General features: G+C 40.3%; 1 protein-coding gene across 1 annotated transcript in view; it reads right to left on the bottom strand.

The window, feature by feature from the left end:
• LOC117539759 (TRAF2 and NCK-interacting protein kinase-like) overlaps window positions 1–14226 on the bottom strand; it is a 50175-nt gene that overhangs the window by 16899 nt on the left and 19050 nt on the right. The window contains 15 exon segments of the mRNA XM_034206046.1: window positions 262–348; window positions 350–457; window positions 1624–1710; window positions 3169–3285; window positions 3737–3935; window positions 6055–6121; window positions 6212–6387; window positions 7030–7108; window positions 7514–7568; window positions 8100–8230; window positions 8508–8598; window positions 10801–10911; window positions 11282–11407; window positions 11784–11804; window positions 11806–11841. Of these exon segments, the coding sequence (XP_034061937.1) occupies window positions 262–348; window positions 350–457; window positions 1624–1710; window positions 3169–3285; window positions 3737–3935; window positions 6055–6121; window positions 6212–6387; window positions 7030–7108; window positions 7514–7568; window positions 8100–8230; window positions 8508–8598; window positions 10801–10911; window positions 11282–11407; window positions 11784–11804; window positions 11806–11841 (1491 nt within the window).

Consider the following 14226-nt stretch of genomic DNA (forward strand, 5'->3'; position numbering starts at 1 on the left):
CTCAAACGAGAAGACATCAACAAACAGTGTTAACCTGCAGGGAGCTCCGCAGGCCTCCAGCAATCATCATGGTGTGTATAGTGTTAATGAATGTTTTACCACAGACTTTGTCATTGGGGCTGAGCTGTTTGCACTTAAGTGTATTTTTAATTTATTGTCTATTGTGTAATGGGTGCATTTGTTCCTACACGCAAACTGTCTTATGTTTGCAAAGGTTCAGAGTGTAAAATAACTGCAGAGAGTGTGGGCCATGCATTTTACCTCCGTAGCCCAGGCCGGCTTGTCGTTGGTGCCGGGGGCCTGGTCTTTGTAGTGGTATAGCTGCTTCTTGTCCTGGGGGGGCCGGGGGGGGTTCCTGCTGCTGCTGCAGAGACACCAGGTACGCTCGCTCCTGCTGCAGCTGCCTCTGCAGGCGCTCCGCCTGACGCTGCTCCTCGATCTGCTTCCTCTTGTACTCCTGCAAAGCAAACACAGGAGAGGAGAGTGATGAGGTTAAAGGGGGGGTTTTCTGGATTCTCAAATTCAGAAGTCTTAAATAAAACACTACATCTTAAATACTGCCTGAGAAACATTAGTTAGAATGTCTTTCACATTTCCCTTAAAGGTTAATATTACAGTATCTAGTCCAAAGATATCAGGACACCGTCTCATGTATCATTACATCAGAGTGACTAAAGTCTTGTGCACGTTTTTACTTTAACTTCTTATATTTATTTAAATGATTTTTCTGCTTCATTTTATTTCATCATTAATTGGACATTTTACTTTAACGTCCATGTTTGATCATTATTTAATTGTATCTTTTTATTGTAAATTCTTACTTTTATTTTCATTTGTATTTATTATCATTCATTCTAAAATGGAGCAACTGTCACAACTTCAATCATTTGTTCAGTGGTGCAGAAACGTAACTACCTTTAAATATTAAGTAATTGATAAAGCCATGGCAAAATCAATTACTGCGGGAAACATTCTGGAACAAAACGGTTTAGGCTGTGGTATGACAGAAGGCTCCATTTCATTTATAGCAGACCAATAAAAATGACTGGGTATGTAATAAAAATGACTGCCATAAAGGCTCTGAGTTGTTATTACACTGCTATTACACCGCACTGTCCCTGCTGTCTTGTTTTCCGTAATGGAAAAAGGATGCAAACATCATCGTGAACAATGAAGCTGAATAAAGTGTAATTTCACAAAAGACAGCTATCGACAAACACTCCCTCCGCTGTGTGTTTCTATTGATTTGATGTTTGTTAACTATTTTTCTGGAGTTGACATTTGATTCTGTCTCATCTCAGTATTGATCGAGTATCTGCCTTTTAGGTTTTTTGTGTGTAAATAACAAACTTGGAGCCGGCACTCACCACTTCTTCTAAGTCCAGATACCTATATCAACTATTTTAGTTTTTTACATGTTTCATTATGTGTGTTAACAGTATTGCAAAAATGTGATTTTTAAAAAAGTGTTTGTGTCCTGCTTAAAAGTCCCCAGCGTGTGTGTGTGTGTGTGTGTGTGTGTGTGTGTGTGTGTGTGTGTGTGTGTGTGAGAGTGTGTATGTGTGTGCGTGTATGTGTGTGCGTGTGTGTGTGTGTGTGTGTGTGTGTGTGTGTGTGTGTTACCAGCAGTAAGGCCTGCTCTTGCAGGAGCTGCTGCTGCAGGATCTCCAGCTGCCTCTGTTCTTCCTCCAGCTGCCTACGGATATACTCCTAACCAATCAGCAGCCGTGAGCAGAGAGTAACGCAGCCAATCAGAGAGCACCAGGGCAGACAGGAAGCAAATCGGAGCCCAGGCAACCAGTGACATCAGCAGAGAAGGAAACAGGAGGAGAAGAAGAAGAAGAAGAAGAAGAAAAAGAAGAAGAAGAAGAAAGAGGAGGAAAGTAGATTTATTGAGGAGGTGTGAAAGTAGGGATTTAGGGATAAAGAGAGAAGCAGCAGGGGGTGTAATTAGTGGAGCAGAGACATGCGTACGGTTAAAGATCAGCATGAAATCCTGAAAACTATGCCTGAAAAGGTAGAGCGTAAAGGGAGCGTTGTACTGCAGGAGAAGTTCATTATTAGTCATGCAGTCTTTAGAAAAGCTTCCCCTCTTTTACTGTAACATTTGAAATCTTCCTCCATTTCGTTCTCTTTAATTATAAGATCGAATGTTGATCTATACGTTTTCAAATTGATTGAGAAAACTTGACTCTACCCAAAACGGTATTTTGTTTTGGTAATCAATAAATGGCAATAGTTTTCAAAACTAAAAGAAATATTGATCGACTGAGAAGTTATAGATATTAACCATATGGAATATATCTGTGTAATGGTAATCATTTAATATAAATATGTTTTTAAATGTTTGCTTTGTTAATTTGATGGTTTGAAAAAGGCACTACATGCAGCGTTTTAACCCATTGACACAGTTATTAATGGACGATGAGCTACTGATAAAATGTTAAATGGATAAATGACTGCTTGTAACACAGACCAAAAACCAAGCAAACACTAAGGTTATCACACAGTGGAAGTTTTGTACAAAAGACATTAAGTTACCACCGGTCTAAGGTTTTTCTAGAAAGGAGTGAAACATTTATTCTCATAGATTGAACCCCTTAAATCTGATTATCTTTGACCTTATTGTACCTTGGAAAATTCCCTTAAGGTCTCAATAAAAGAGATAAATCACTTTTTCGGGTTATTATTACTGAAAGTAAAAAAACGAATGTTTACAAAAGAGGAACTCTGCCTCCATTGCTCTTATTGTTAACCTAATCAGCTTTCTCCACTCAATGGATAACATAACGTTACTCTCCGAATCCAAAAGGAGAAGGGGAATAAATATTGGGAAAAAAAGGATTAACAATCTTAACATCTTAACAATGTCTTATTTTTATTGTTGGACATCTTTTATATACATTGAGCACTGTATCTGTCTTTTTATTTGTATTTTCTTATTCACTGGTTTGACTGTATTGTCCCAGTCCTCACTTGTTCTATTTTAAAAAACAAACAAAAGTATAAACAAAAAAAGGAAAAGAAAGAAGAATTTGAAGTTGGGTAAAAGTGAGAAGTAGAGTTGAGAAGCCCCGCCTCTCCGGATGACACCTGTGATGTAACCTCTGTGTATGTGTGTGTGTGGTCTGTGTGTGTGCGTGTGTGTGTGTGTGTTTGTGTCCCCACCTGCTCTCTCTCCGAGTGCCTTCTCTCCTCCTCTCTCCGGAGCTGCTCCATCTCCTCGTACCTCCTCCTCTGCTCGCGCTCCTGCTGCTTCCTCATGTCCCGCTCCCTACGCTGTTGCTGCAGGTGGAGAAGAGTGTGTGAGTGTGTGTCTGTGTTTTTGTGAGCATATCAGGTGTGTTTCTCTGGCATTTGGATATGCTGAGGTGCTAACATCACAGGTGTGGAGGTTTTGCATGGAAACGAGTCATTTAATAATCAAACTGAGATGTTTTTCAAAGGTGAAAACATCGTCAGCCTTGAGCAATGAGGCTTTTTTGCACATTATGGAGTTGTCACCATAAACCAATAATATATGCTCATGCAGGTGACTATGTACAGTAGAACTGTACTATTATGAGGCTTATCACATTCAAGTTGTGTCTCTCCAAGTAATGTTGGTTTCATATAACAGTTAGACATAAATATTATTGTCTTCTGATTCTCTCATCTCAAACCACTACAAGACTTTTATTGCAAAAGATATATAGGAAGTTGGATCTCTTCTACGGAGAGCACCAATGGACGTTACCTCCTCCAGCCGCCGCCTCTGCTCCTTCTGCTCCTCGATGCGTTTCTGCCTTTCGGCCAACAGTTGACGCTTGTGCTCCTCGTTCTGCTGCTGCTCCAGCTGCTGCCGCCGGATCAGCTCCGAGCGCTCCTTGTTGGCGAGCTGCAGGCGCAGGAAGTCCCGCCGCAGTGTGGACTCGCCAGGGATGTTGATGATGGAACTGCAGGAGAAGGGAGTGTTCCATTACATTTGAATGCAAAGTTTTATTAAAAATCAAATCAAATATTTCAGCATTTTTTTATTGATTTATATCATTTTAAAAACAAGGTCAAGTTAGACTTATGTAGGTGAGCATTTAGTTTGTATATGTGATATTTGACAGCGCTAATTGGTTAATATGGCATTTTTTACGCAGTGCCACCGTGTTATAAGTTATATTGTTTATATTTGGGTTATGTAATCCACCAGTTTAGTTAAATTGATTTTCTCAGTATCAGTATATTTAAAATAATGCATTTAATAATGTATTTAAACATATGTTCATAATTTCTTTAATACATAATTGGCAATGATTTTAAATGTAATAACTAATTTCTGAAAATATTTACAGTGGGGCAAAAAAGTATTTAGTCAGCCACCAATTGTGCAAGTTCTCCCACTTAAAAAGATGAGAGAGGCCTGTAATTTTCATCCTAGGTATACCTCAACTATGGGAGACAAAACAAAAAAGAAAAAAAAAGAATTTATTTGCAAATTATGGTGGGAAATAAGTATTTGGTCAATAACAAAAGTTAATCTCAATACTTTGTTATATACCCTTTGTTGGCGATGACAGAGGTTAAACGTTTTCTGTAAGTCTTCACAAGGTTTTCACACACTGTTGCTGGTATTTTGGCCCATTCCTCCATGCAGATCTCCTCTAGAGCAGTGATGTTTTGGGGCTGTCGCTGGGCAACACAGACTTTCAACTCCCTCCAAAGATTTTCTATGGGGTTGAGATCTGGAGACTGGCTAGGCCACTCCAGGACCTTGAATTGCTTCTTACGAAGCCACTCCTTCGTTGCCCGGGCGGTGTGTTTGGGATCATTGTCATGCTGAAAGACCCAGCCACGTTTCATCTTCAATGCCCTTGCTGATGGAAGGAGGTTGTCACTCAAAATCTCACGATACATGGCCCCATTCATTCTTTCCTTTACACGGATCAGTCGTCCTGGTCCCTTTGCAGAAAAACAGCCCCAAAGCATGATGTTTCCACCCCCATGTTTCACAGTATGGTGTTCTTTGGATGCAACTCAGCATTCTTTCTCCTCCAAACACGAGTTTTTACCAAAAAGTTCTATTTTGGTTTCATATGACATTCTCCCAATCCTCTTCTGGATCATCTAAATGCTCTCTAGCAAACTTCAGACTGGCCTGGACATGTACTGGCTTAAGCAGGGGGACACGTCTGGCACTGCAGGATTTGAGTCCCTGGCGGCGTAGTGTGTTACTGATGGTAGCCTTTGTTACTTTGGTCCCAGCTCTCTGCAGGTCATTGACTAGGTCCCCCTGTGTGGTTCTGGGATTTTTGCTCACCGTTCTTGTGATCATTTTGACCCCACGGGGTGAGATCTTGCGTGGAGCCCCAGATCGAGGGAGATTATCAGTGGTCTTGTATGTCTTCCATTTTATAATAATTGCTCCCACAGTTGATTTCTTCACACCAAGCTGCTTACCTATTGCAGATTCAGTCTTCCCAGCCTGGTGCAGGTCTACAATTTTGTTTCTGGTGTCCTTTGACAGCTCTTTGGTCTTGGCCATAGTGGAGTTTGGAGTGTGACTGTTTGAGGTTGTGGACAGGTGTCTTTTATACTGATAACGAGTTCAAACAGGTGCCATTAATACAGTTAACGAGTGGAGGACAGAGGAGGCTCTTAAAGAAGAAGTTACAGGTCTGTGAGAGCCAGAAATCTTGTTTGTTTGTAGGTGACCAAATACTTATTTTAGCGAGGAATTTACCAATTAATTCATTAAAAATCCTACAATGTGATTTCCTGGATTATTTCCCCCCATTCTGTCTCTCATAGTTGAAGTGTACCTAGGATGAAAATTACAGGCCTCTCTCATCTTTTTAAGTGGGAGAACTTGCACAATTGGTGGCTGACTAAATACTTGTTTGCCCCACTGTATGTTTTATTTTGAATTTGAGTTTTAAATACGGAAAAAAATTGTTTATATGGCATGAAATATTCTCTGTTCTCTATCCTCATTAGAAAAAGCCCATACCCAAAGAACTTGATAGTAGTAGAACAAGAGGTAGGAATAGTACTTTGAGGAGTAGTGTTACTTAGTGTTAGTACCTAGGCTCTCCGACGTCCCTCTCTTCATCCTCCTCTTCACTCCCACTGTACTCGTACTCTGTCTCATCTGCAGGAAAAACACACAGTTCAGGTTAGCATGCTCATGTCCTGCAGCAGCAGTGAGGATGAGACAGTGGAGTGAGTGCAGCCTCCTCACCTCTCTCCCCCCTCCTCTTCTTGGTGCGGTCGATGTGGTCCTTCAGTTGGATGCGGACCTGCCTCTCGTTGGGCAGCTCTCGGATGAACGGGTGTTTGAGCAGCTGCTCCGTGCTTGGCCTCTGACTGTGGCTCTTTATCAGGCAGCTGTCGATAAAGGACTGGAACTTCTTCGACCTGAACACACATAGAGATTATATCAAATATTAAATCATTTTTTAAATTATTATTATTAATTAAAGGTGGGGTAGGTAAGTTTCAGAAACCGGCTCGAGTGCACGAACATTTGAAAGTACACAGCCGAAAAGAATCCGCCCCTTCCTTCAGACTTCCTTACAGAGCACCTCCTCCAACACACATGAACGCGCACATGACGTCAGCAGACTGGTGAAAGTGGCCGCCTGCTGCTGCAATGCACGCCCATTGACGGCACGAGATACATTTGTGCGTGCACGAGATGGAAGGCTGACAGACAGGACGGCAATCCAATCCGTTTAGCCGGCCCGGCTAAACGGATTGGTTGTACTTTTGACAGTATTACGGCTTCCACAGATGACATTTTTTTAAGATATTCATTGCTATCGGGATGTTAAGAGCATTCCATGGAATATAACAAAAAGTGTATCTCGAGCCGGTTTCTCAAACTTACATACCCCACCTTTAACAGCATATAAATGGATGGAATAAAATGTTTGATTAGCAGGTAATTTTACTTGTACAGGCAATTAAATCAAATATGTTTTTCAATCAACTGATAGAAGGTGCAATGTGTGTGTGTGTGTGTGTGTGTGTGTGTGTGTGTGTGTTTTAGTGACTCACCACTTCTTAGACTTGAGTCTGGGGGCAGGATTTCGGGGGATGAGGAAGAGCGCTCTCATTGGATGCATGTCGCACAGAGCTGAGGAAGAGAAGAAGAGTCAGTAAAAAAAAAAAGGACGAGAAAATGAAAGAAAATTAAGGGGAAGAATTAGGACAAAAGGACAGGATAGGAGACAAAATAGGGTAAGAGAAAAGGAAAGGAGGAAAGGAAAGACAGGAAAGGACATAAGAACAGATACAAATTAGGCAAGAAGAGAGGAAAGGGAAGGATAAAATGAATGGAAACGGAAAAAGAAAAGACATGAAGAAAAAAGGTAATAAAGGAAACAAAAATGAGGAGATGAGAAAAGAAGACAGGAAACAACAGGAAACAAAAGAACAAGAAATGAGAGGAAGAAGAGGATAAAAAAAGAGGTAGATTTAGACTTTTAACAACAGGACACACTGTGCTCTGTGGTAATAGTTTGGTGAGTTTCACACTTACGCGGTGCTCCCTCCGCCATCTCTATAGCTGTGATACCGAGAGACCACAGATCACTCTGCAGAGAGAGAGAGAAAACTGAAAACTTTCACATCCTAAAAACCTGTTACCCACTTCACACATCATCATTTAAATCCGCTGGTCAGTGTTCCTGTTAAGTGATACAAATACAGACACAGAAATCCTCCACCTACCATTGCTAGTGTAGATCTTACTGATGACATTACATTATATTATTGTTAATATTATCCGTTTTTAATTGTCAGGATCAGAATATTTGTTAACTCGGGGGGGGGTTGGCCTTTATTACAGTTGCTCCGTTTCAGAATGAAATAAATAAAAGATAAAAAATAAATAAATAATAGTCCTTCAATTTTAACTAGAAAAGCCATTCCCTTAAAATGTAAGCACAAAACGGAGGGGAACAATCCTGGGTTCCCTTATGATTTCAATTGTTTGGCACCAAAATAGTTCCACCAACCATACATTTTTTTTAAAATTACATCCTCTACATATACAACATCTGATTTATTTACGTGGACATCACTTTAATGTTATAGGTGGTAAAGGTGAAACAAATCAATTTTACCTTGAAGTCATATGTGGCCTCAGGGTTCTCGTCACAGGCAATGACCTCAGGCGCCATCCAGTATGGCGTTCCAATAAATGTATTCCTCCGACCCACCGTGCGATCCAGCTGAGCACTTACACCAAAGTCCACTACAAACACACAGACACACAGAAACAGTGTGAATTGCTAAAATGCCTTTTTTGAACCACAAACTGTGTGTGTGTGTGTGTGTGTGTGTGTGTGTGTGTGTGTGTGTGTGTGTGTGTGTGTGTGTGTGTGTGTGTGTGTGTGTGTGTAGGTAGGTAGGTAGGTAGGTAGGTAGGTAGGTAGGTAGGTAGGTAGGTAGGTAGGTAGGTAGGTAGGTAGGTAGGTAGGTAGGTAGGTAGGTAGGTAGGTAGGTAGGTAGGTAGGTGTGTCTCTTCTCACCTAGTTTAACCTCTGCGTTTTCTGTCAGTAGCACATTCTGTCCTTTGATATCTCTGTGGATGACCTTGTGCTGGTGGAGGTGGGTCAGACCCTGGAGACAGAAACACAAATTAATAAATTCTTTGTATCAGAAGAACACAGAGTTTAATCATCATGTTTGACCGTACTGTGTGCTTCATGTTCTTTAAATTTGAGCTAAAGAAAGTAGCCATATTCAAGTTATGAAGCAGATTAATCTAATTTAAAAACAATAAAAATCAAATGTCTCTACAACAAAATAGAAGTTAAAGTTCACTAGTTATTTTATTTAATCGATTGTTGCAAGGTAAGATGTTGGGCATCTTGGGCTCCTTGTAATTATTTTTCACCAAAAGAAAATATTTTAATATTTCCCAACCAAAATAGATCCACTAAACATTTACTTCTTAAAGGGGACCTATCATGCAAAATTCAATTTTGTATGTCTTTTATACATGAATATGTGTCCCCGGTGTGTCAGGGAACTCACCAAGTGTCAGAAAACACAACCCTCTCGCTTTTCCTCCATACCCAAATCTCTAAAAACGGGGTTGCAACAGAGCTGATACAGATTTGAATTTTTCTGACGTCAGAAAAGGGGTGCTCCGCCTATATGGGCAACTCTCCACCTATCAGGGGAATGAGAGACCGCTCGAAAGCTCTGGAGACACTGTAGTACATATGCCAGGCCTGTAAGTGGCGCTGTAGTCTGCCACAAAAGCAGCGAAGAAGACTTCCAGCGCATGGTTGCCATGGTTGCCCTTCTGTTCATTCTCCGCTGTGGACGCTCTGGCTCTTTTTCTCCCTCCTCAAGGCAAGCGTTTGCTCCTGCTGCTGTAATTCTGTCCGGTAGTCCACCAGCAGATGAAAAACACCCACCTCTCTGCCTCTTCCAAGGAACGAGGGGACCGTGCGGCAGAGTTTCAGTTAGATTTTTTTTCGCCGGTCAACATTTAAAGTTTAAATCTTCCGGACAAAATTAGAAAACTGCCGGTCAAAGGTCTTCTTTGTTATTTATTGAGCTTTAAAATAAACGAATAACGAATCTATATAATAATTAGGGCTGTCAGTCGATTAAAATAGTTAATCGTGATTAATCGCAAATTAATCGCAAATGTTTTATCTGTTCTAAATGTACCTTAGAGGAATATTTTTCAAGTTTTTAATACTCTTATCAACATATGAGTGGACAAATATGCTTTATGCTAATGTTTATTATCATTTGAAAAATGACAAATTCAAATTCTCATGAATATTAAACAAAACAACCTCTGGACATTACAAATATTCGCCTCAATTCAACCTGGAACCTCTCTCATACAATACAAATGTGTGTGTGTGTGTGTGTGTGTGTGTGTGTGTGTGTGTGTGTGTGTGTGTGTGTGTGTGTGTGTGTGTGATGGATCGTTGGAGCTATGTGTAACTCAAGGCATATGCTCGAACGGGAGCTGCTTGGACGCTGCAATCATGTTGCGCACTATCCGTGCTGAGTGTGCTGACTTTTCGTACAATGTCCCACTGTCTGGCTTCCTGCATAAAGTCAAGTGCTCGGCGCAGTTGTGGCGAAATGTCGCTCCTCTGTTTTCATTTAAACAGCTCCTTATATCCGTTAGCGCAGCTAGCTAGCACCAGATGCTAACAACAACAATGCACGTAAGGTCTCTCTCTCGCTCGCTCGGGCCACACATACACACACCCTCCCGGTCCTCCCGATGGCCAGTCGGTGCCTGCCGGTGAGCGTGGAAGTGTGGTCTGCCACAAGCGGGCGGCAGGAGCGGGGCTGTCAGCATCAGCTTGTAGATGGTATTTTAAACTCGATGCGCTCTGAAACTACGGGGCGGCCGAGGAAAAAAAATACACATGCGTTAATCGCGTTAAAATAATTAGTGGCGTTAATTTTTATTAACGCGTTAACTTGACAGCCCTAATAATAATATAAGAATAATACACGGAGGACGGAGCCTCTCTTTTCCTCTCCCTCTTCTGAGAGCCCAGCAGCTGATCTCAGAGCACGCTCCCCTCTCCTGCAGGGGGCGTGGTCAGCTGCAGCTAATTTGCCACAGAATCAGCCCTTGCAAAAACAGGGCTGGAAAAGAGCAAATAGAGCGAAATGAGGCATGGCTAAAATGCATGATCTGTTTGGTATTTTGAACAAAAAACTTCAGAGACATGTTTTATATAGGTATGGCCCTACAATATATTTTTCAAATATAGCATGATAGGTCCACTTTAAGATAACAGCAACAAAAAAATTATTTTAAATGTCAGTTCTCACCCTGAGGATCTCTCTGCAGACGTAGGCAATCCACTCTTCCTTCAAAGAGTTCCCTTTGGTGTTTTTGATCAAATCCGTAATTGAACCAGCGCCACAGAACTCCATCACAAGCTACAAAAACAACAATGTTAATTAGCAGATTATTATAATAGTTTCTGCAGATTTAAAAACAAAAGCCTCTTTGTTGTCATCTTTTTAAACATTTTGTCCTGTTTTGTGTAAGATTGATCTATTCATCAATATTTCTTTTTTATTTACACTAGTTTACTAATTTTATAATTATTTATGAAATAAAAATATCAACTTTACATTCAAATCAAGTGTTCCTCATGGAACCATTTTGGGTTCCCTTATGTTTGCAATTGTTCTCGAGCAAAAAATAACATTTACTTTTTAAATCAAGATATACAAACTTTTTTTAAAGTGAAAAATTGTGTTTTTTATTGCTATTTTTAATTGTCAGACACATGCACCTACGTACCCAAAGCTGGTCATCCATCCCTGGAGGGTTTTTCTTGACGAACGCTCCATAGTAGGTGGCGATGTTCCTGTGGTGGCTGTACTTCTTTAACATGTTGATCTCCGCTTTAATCTCCTCCTCCTCATCCTATAAAACACACACACACACCAACACACACACACACAACACACACACACACACACACACACACACAACACACACACACACACACCACACACACACACACATCACACACACACACACACACACACACACACACACACACACACACACACACACACACACACACACACACACACACACACAACACACACACACACACACACACACACACAATGCTTATTACAAATTATGTGTAACCTGAATTGATATATTAGAAACCTGGTAACAAGGGAGTACCTTCAAGGAGAGTTAAGTGAGGACAAATGCCAAAGCACGTGTGGGCCATGTACGGATATAATACAAGTTGTGTGTGTGTTTGCGGTGTGTGTGTGTTACTTACTCCTGTGACGTCCATGACTTTTTATGGCAGCAAGCGGACCTGTTTTGACATGACGACCTGAAAGACACAAAGAAAAGAGCATAGTCGGAAATATGCTGATAAAATAAAAGTAGATTAATTTAATGTTTACTTTTGCAGAATGTTCACTTGAACGATTTTAGACTGAAAACATCCGCACATTTCACTTGAGAAATATCAAATATCTGATAACCTCATGGTCACAGACGTCTAACTTCTCCTCCTCCAAACTACAGTCACTATCACAGCTGTTAAAGCAAGAAAGTGGAAATGTATCCACCTCACTGACACCCCATCACACACACACACACTCTCATTATAGTAACCTAGCAACAGGGCTGGCAGGTTGTTAGTGAGGGGGGTTGGAAGAAGCAAAGTGGTGCCACTGTGTGTTTGTGCGCGTTTTTGTGCAAGTGTGTGTTAGGATTAGAAGCCATGATATTTCACACTCTGGGTCACTCACACACAGGTTTCTTAGTGTGACATCAGACACTGAATGTTTCTGACAGGCTGAAGCCGACTCAGAGTACGGAAAGCCACTTTTTTACATCTTTCTGTCTGTCTCTCATCTTTGTGTTTTCCAGTTTTATATCAATGACTCCTTCTCTCTTCCCCCTCAGTCATGTAGCAGTTTGCTGGAAGAGGATAATTGTGAGGGGACTGTTGATCCAAAGCTCCCATCAGGTGTCTCTTAATCTGCCGTTATACTCTTACACCAGTAAAATATGTAGAATGACAAAATGATGACACGAAGCACAAAAACATTAATTATGGCTCATTTCTATAACCATTTTTCCTTTCAAATGTATCGCACATTTGAATTTCCAGAGAAAATAGAAAAGAAAATGCAAATGTATGCCTTTTTTCCATTAACTACTATTCTGCGATTATTAGGATATGTTCATAGGGACAATTTTGGGGAAGAAGAGGACGCAACAAGATGACATAATAAATAAAGCACCAGTCAAAGCTAGCAACAATGTAGAAAACTGGAAATGTATCTTGTGTTTAAACCTTCTGCCATTACTAAAGCAAGCTATAGAATATACCTATTTACTCTTTCCTAAGCTTATTGATATATCTAGATACAAACAGGGCCAAGTCTTTACACAATGCTGCAGATTTGGGGGGATTCTCAGTCAAGTTATCATCCAGATAACTCAGTAACGCTGCTTTCTTGGACCTGAGGTTAAGTGTTTCTGTTCCTGCAGGAAAAAGGACAGCGATGCACCGCCATGAAGCAATAAAAGAGGAGCCCATAAAACAGCAGGGATGAGCGGAGGAGATACGGCTCTTTGTTTTTATATCGCTCTTCCTGCGACACCGACGGCCGGACAAACAATCTCCCAAAGGTGACATGCACCCCGGTGTGTGAAAGATTATGGTAGAGTATTAAAACCAGAATCACACACAGCGAGAGAGGGAGGGGGAGATAAAGATAGTGACAGAGCGAGAACAGAGGGAGGTGGCAGGTGATATAAGAACATTTACTGAGGTATTAAGCGCACATTTGACTCTTTTAGTAAAGGATTTGATCACAGCCTTATAATCCCAGTTCAGTTTATTCACTACTCACTCAGAGATTCAGTTAATTTCCAAAATAAGACTTTTTTATTATAAATGTAATTAGCCAACACAATAACAGCTTTGACAATTCATTAACTATCAGATAGAGATCATTTATCGAAATCTATAAAAACTGAACTCATTTTCCAATTTATTTTGAATCATTTCAAAAGTTTTTTTTCGATTTGTTTAGATTTTTCTGCGTTGGGTACTTTTATGTTTAATAAAACTATTATTTTCGAATTACTTGAGAAAAAATTGCAATGCAGGACTTTCCCTGTACTAGAGTATTTTTTACAGTGAAGTAGTACTATAACTTAAGTAAATGATCTGAATACTTCTTGTTAGGCTAGGATGAGGAGGGCAGGAGAAAGAAAACAACAGAGTATTCCTTAGGAGGCGGCCCGAGGCGTAAAAACACTCCCCAGGTCCCGTTCAGACAAGCCTTGCATTCTTCACCTGAACACAAGCCTCTACACATTAGGACCGAAACAGAAGAAACATACTGTTTGTTTTAAGTTAATAGAAACCATGTTCAGTTATTTTATATATCAAAGAGAATAATGCATATTGCAGCATATTTGTAAAATGTGTCAAATGTGCCTTTTTGGGAATATCTATGTACAATCTTACAAAAGAAGCTAGACTTTGTTATTGATGGACAGTTATCCTTGTTGAAAAATTACGAAAAATAAGCATCAACGTTAAATGTATTTTTTAAAATTGGCAAGAAAGCCACTTAACATTGAAAAATACTAAGCTTTTTAATAAAAAAGTGTTTAGATCTGCAAAAGTTGCATGAGTTTAGATGAGACTTGGAGAAAAAAAATACAAGCTAAGCTAAGTCAGTTATTCACTA

The sequence above is a fragment of the Gymnodraco acuticeps genome, unplaced genomic scaffold, assembly GCF_902827175.1.
Source record: "Gymnodraco acuticeps unplaced genomic scaffold, fGymAcu1.1, whole genome shotgun sequence".
NCBI classification, from domain to species: domain Eukaryota; kingdom Metazoa; phylum Chordata; class Actinopteri; order Perciformes; family Bathydraconidae; genus Gymnodraco; species Gymnodraco acuticeps.